General features: G+C 32.0%; 1 protein-coding gene across 1 annotated transcript; it reads left to right on the top strand.

The window, feature by feature from the left end:
- The first annotated feature begins 1,481 nt into the window (after positions 1-1,481).
- On the top strand, positions 1,482-4,797 carry LOC100264239 (jasmonate-induced oxygenase 1). Its single transcript, XM_002264771.5, has 3 exons — positions 1,482-2,627; positions 3,951-4,281; positions 4,367-4,797. The coding sequence occupies exons 1-3, from the start codon at positions 2,122-2,124 to the stop codon at positions 4,613-4,615; spliced, it is 1,086 nt and encodes a 361-aa protein (XP_002264807.1). The 5' UTR covers positions 1,482-2,121; the 3' UTR covers positions 4,616-4,797.
- Positions 4,798-5,533: the final 736 nt, after the last annotated feature.

The raw sequence follows: 5,533 nt of genomic DNA, 5'->3' as shown, positions 1-5,533 counted from the left end.
CCAACTGTAAACCAACATTTGGAAAAACTAAAACCACAAATTTGCATCAACCAAACCTAATCCTTAACTAATATTCCAAAATTGTGGATTGCATTGACCATTTGCATGCGTAATTCACTATTTGAGCAATAATTGTCTAACTCAATAATTAAATTGTGATCATGCATGTGATTATTAGGCATAATGGAAGGTCATTAGAGAAAACGATTGTTGGGTGGAATATTAATTAAGTGCTCTTTTCAAGTAGTTGATGTGAGATGATAGTATTAGTTATGACCGTGATTGTTGAAAAAAAGAAAAAAACAGTAATATTATTTCTAAGGTTTCATCTTATGTAACGTATCGATAGATGAAAAAGTAATTTTTTTTTTTTTTTTTCAACTTACCGGGGCAAAGAAGAAGTAATGTAGAATTATTTAATATCTTACATTTTTTTTTTTTTTTTTTTGTAAATTGTGTTTTCTAACTTTTGACGGCACAAAATATGCACGAATATGGAACAAAAAGTTATATGAAACGACATCAACAGTGTGTTAGATAAAATTTTTAGGAGAATCATCTATAAAATATTTCTTTAAAAAACACTATAAATGATTTTTTTAACATTATAAATGATTTTTTAGATTTGTTAAAAATGTTTCTTAAAATTTGTCAAATACTTAGAGTTCGTTTGACAGTGATTGTAGGAAGTGTTTCTAACATATTTAATACTTGAAGGATGAAATTTTTTAAGTGTTATAAAGGTTAGAATACTTTCTAAAATCATTATTAAACGTATTCTTAGAATGTGTTTGATAGTTATTCTAAGAAGTGTTTATACCATTTTTAATACTTGAAAAATAAAAAAATTTAAATATTAAAAAAATTAGAAATACTTTTCAGAATGTCAAATACACTTTTACAGTGCATTTGATAGTGATTTTGAGAAGTATTTTTGGTCTTTCTAATATTTGAAAAATTTTATTTTTCAAGTTTATAAATATTAAAAACATTTATCTAAATTACTATCAAACATGCTTTTAAAATGTATTTGGTAGTAATTTTAGAAAATGATTCTAGCATTTCTAACACTTAAATTATACAATTTTTAAACTGTTAAAAATTTGAAAACACTTTCTAAAATCACTATCAAATGGGCTTTTAGAATACGTTTGATAGTGATTTTAAGAAGTGTTTTCAATCTTTCTAATACTTGAAAAAAAAATTAAATGTTAGAAAGGTCAAAAATACTTTTTAGAATTAGTAACAAACACACTTTTAAGATCCTTTTAATAGTAATTTTATAAAGCATTTTTTAACCTTTCAAACATTTAAAAATTTTTATCATTCAAGTATTAAGAAAAATAAAATATTTTCTAACATTACCATCAAATACACTCTCTATTTTTATTTTTATTTTTTTAAAAAAGAAAACACTTTTTAAGCTAAAATCCATTCGTAAAATAATTGAGAGGCACAATTATTGAGGAAGGATAATTCTAAGAATAGTTTCCCTTGACATTCATAATGTACAAAAGACCAAAGAGGTCGAAAAAGTATTCTACTTTGGCAAACGCCACCTCACAATACCTAAAGCCAGTCAAACCACCTAAAAGTGGACAAATCATTCACATCATATAAAACAACAAATATAAAAAATGTTTTAAAAAAAGAAAAAAAGCACGTGCCAAAAACTGAAAATACCTTTTCTGCCTCATCTCCAAAACTGAAGTTGGGGGAACCAACACCTTCTCGATTGGGTTCGGCGCACCCAACACTCCCCTCCAAGTTTCTGCTTAATCCTTCTCTTTTTCTCTCTCTTTTTTTTTTTTTTTAATTTCTTCTTCATCCAAAATAAATAAATAAATAAAAATATTTTTTTTTTTAAAAAGGGATAAATAAGAACAAGTTAACTCCTAAGTTCGAAGTCCCCACAAGCTAATAATAAGGCTGTGTAAAGAGGTAAGCTTAAGAAAATCAAATTGGTCACGGCGCCGTTTTGGGTTACTGACAAATCATTATAAGAAGCTGCATCTCCCACAACATACTCCACACTCCACCTCTACTCTCTTCTCTTCTCTTCTCGTCTCTTCTCTTCCACCCTCCCCATTGCTTTGACGTTAATTCCATTTGAGGTTAGGAATGAAAATGATGAACTGTTTGCAGAGCTGGCCAGAGCCAATTGTGCGGGTGCAATCCCTATCTGACAGTGGCATACATGTCCTCCCAGACAGATACATCAGGCACCCATCTGACCGCCCCTCCTTCACCCCCATCTCTACTCACGCCAACATTCCTGTTATTGATCTCCACTCTCTGTTGGCCGCCCGCGATGCACGCCTCCGCCAGGCCACCCTCGACCGCATATCGGGCGCGTGCAGAGAGTGGGGTTTTTTCCAGGTGGTAAACCACGGGGTGAGACCCGAGCTTATGAAAAGCATACGCCAATTGTGGCGTGACTTCTTCCACCTCCCGCTTGAGGCGAAGCAGGTGTACGCCAACTCCCCCGCCACATATGAAGGGTATGGGAGCCGTCTCGGGGTGGAGAAGGGTGCGAAGCTCGACTGGAGCGACTACTTCTTTCTGAACTATCTGCCGGAGTCTGCAAGGGATGAGAACAAGTGGCCTACTACTCCAGAATCCTGCAGGTAATTAAATCTACTTTTGATTGTTTTAAACATTGTATTTGGTATTTGTATTCGTGTTTGTCTGCTATACAAGCCTACAACATGTAGGCCTGGTGCTTGGTGAAGCAGATGAGTTGTGATTCGTGGTTTAAGATCCTCCTATCTCCACCTTTGGGCTCCACTTCTCATATATAGCAGCATCCTACTTGTCCACTCTTCTCCCATTCCCCACCCATTCCACCAAATGTACGGAATGACCTTTTTTGCTTTGGAATTTATACGCATATTATTAAATCTTTTTTTTTTTTTTTATCAAAAAAATGAAAAAAAAGTTTTTATGAAAAAGTCAGTTTAAACATGACCATGGTGTTTTTTTTTGAGTCTTTTAAAATATCTCTACTAAAATTACCAAATAAATTTCTAATAAATAAAAATTTAAAAAGTATTAATTTTCTAATTTAATGAAAATAAGGTGTATTTTTGTTTGATGTATTGTAAGAATGGTGTACTATTTTAAAAGATAAACATTTGATAATAGTAACCAATTTGAGGTCCTCATATTTAAGAAGGTTAACCCAATTGGGAAGACCTTTTTTAAGTTTTGGGTACTGTGTAATCTAATTTGGCCCACAAAATAGAAATAGAAAGTATTTTGAGAAGTGCCTTTTTCAGTTTTAGGTATTCTGTAATCCAATTTGGCCCACAAAATATAAATAGAAAGGGTTTTGAGACTTTTCTTTTTTTAGTTTTCTCTCTCTCTCTTTAATCACCACTTGCAACCTCTAGAGATGATAAGGGCAGAAAAAGGATCTTTCTAGGACAATAACTATTGAATTTTATGTTTGAAAAATATTTTTATTAAAACATTTTCATTACTTTTAAAAAATATGCTTAAATTTTATATAGGAAAGTGTCATACCTAACCCATCCAAATACGGTCAAAATCGACCTTTATTAAAGTTTAAAAGCCTCTCAGAATGAGAGACTAATATGTTTGGTTCCTAAAAAATATTAAGGAAAGAAAAAAATGAAAAGAAAAATAATTTTTTCATGGTTGTACTATGAAAAATATCTAAAAAATAAAATATGATTAAAACTAATTAAAAATTAATATATATTTTTAAATTATTTAATTTTTATATTAATGAGTTAAAATAAATAAAATGAGTTTGAAGTAATAAAAAAAATAATTTATCAATTTTTAATCTATTTTTTTTTATTTTACTTCTACTTCTCCTTTATATTTTCTTTCGAATTTTTTGACAACAAAAATATATAAATATTGAAAATGTAGTAAAGGCAAAAAAAAAAAAAAAAAGGGTTAATGGATGGAAATGAATGCAGGGAACTGGTGCACGAGTACAGCAAAGCTGTGGTTGAGCTATGTGGAATTTTAATGAAGATTTTATCGGTGAACCTTGGACTAGAGGGGGACCATCTCCAAAACGCATTTGGAGGGGATGACGTTGGGGCATGCCTGAGGGTGAATTACTACCCCAAGTGCCCACAACCAGACCTCACCCTCGGCATTTCACCTCACTCCGACCCCGGTGGCATGACCATTCTCCTCCCCGATGATGACGTTTCTGGCCTCCAAGTCCGTAAAGGCGAGCACTGGGTCACTGTTGAGCCTATTCCAGATGCTCTCATTGTCAACCTTGGGGATCAGATTCAGGTACACGTCTCTCTCTCTCTCCCACATCCATGTACACATTTTCCAAAATTCAGATATTAATTATTTTTTATGGTCAATTAATCAGGTGATAAGCAATGCAATTTACAAGAGCGTGGAGCATCGGGTAATCGTGAATTCCATAAAAGAGCGCGTCTCACTAGCCTACTTCTACAACCCTAAGGGCGATTTGCTCATTGAACCGGCTAAGAAGCTTGTGAGCAAGGATCGACCAGCATCATATTCAGCAATGACGTTCGATCAATACAGGCTTTTCATTAGGCAAAGTGGTCTTTGGGGTAAATCACAAGTAGAATCTCTCAAATGTTCACAATAGCCAAATATCATCCATGTAAATTATATTAATGTAATTGCTGAGCCGTGGCAGTTGAAGGGTCAAATCAAATAGCATTTAGTGAAAAAAAATTCCCTCGTAAGTGAACTGCTATTTGACATTTTTGGTTCTGTAACTACTTCCACATGGAACTAATATGATTGGGCTCAAATATTTTGCATAAACAAGACATTGACTTGAATCTTGCTCATTCTATTCATTTGAATTTATTTTTTTCTCCTTTGGGAGTTGGAAGGGAATTTAATCATATCCAACCACCCAACTCTACAATATTTAACGGGAAATAATCGGTTTAACGAAAAGTATGGTGAAGAATGTGACACATAACGGCTGTGATGGCTAAAAGAATTGGCATTGTGCATGTTTGGACAGTGATGAACAGATCATATCGGCAAAGGATGAGATTTGTGGTTGAAAATTTCATTGAAAGACTTATAAAAGTTGTATTTGGTCTGCAAATATTGTTTTTTATATTTAAGAAGCCCTTTTCTCCGCAATTTATAAATCGAAAGTTATAATTTTGTTGTTTATTCGTATAGCAAATAGCGTAAGATCGTGTTTGATTAATTAGATATAATATGTGATAAAGAAAAAAATAATATAACATATATTATCTAATATTTGATTGATCATAAGATAGAATAAGTTATCTTATTATATTTTATATTTAGTCAAACAAAGCATAAGATAAATGGTAAAAATATATTAGCGACCTATTTTTCATATTCTTTTACATGAATTAAAATTATCCTCAATTGTTATTTTGTTATGAAATAACAAGAATGGGTAATAGGAAAAAAATATAATAACACACAAATTCACATGAAAAACCCTATAAGGAAAAAATCATAGGTTGAAAAAAAAAAATCTACAAAGTCAAAAATTTGTACATGAAGGGAG

Source organism: Vitis vinifera, chromosome 8 (assembly GCF_030704535.1).
Source record: "Vitis vinifera cultivar Pinot Noir 40024 chromosome 8, ASM3070453v1".
Taxonomy (NCBI): Eukaryota; Viridiplantae; Streptophyta; class Magnoliopsida; order Vitales; family Vitaceae; genus Vitis; species Vitis vinifera.
Note: the sequence above shows the minus strand (reverse complement) of the source record. Positions and strands in the feature narration are given on the sequence as shown.

What these genes read in the sequence shown, in the direction of transcription:
- LOC100264239 (XM_002264771.5), top strand. Translation starts at nt 2,122, where the DNA reads ATGAAAATGATGAACTGTTTGCAGAGCTGGCCAGAGCCAATTGTGCGG. An exon ending in ACTACTCCAGAATCCTGCAG is followed by an intron (nt 2,628 to 3,950) that starts GTAATTAAATCT and finishes AAATGAATGCAG; the next exon opens with GGAACTGGTGCACGAGTACA. An exon ending in ACCTTGGGGATCAGATTCAG is followed by an intron (nt 4,282 to 4,366) that starts GTACACGTCTCT and finishes TCAATTAATCAG; the next exon opens with GTGATAAGCAATGCAATTTA.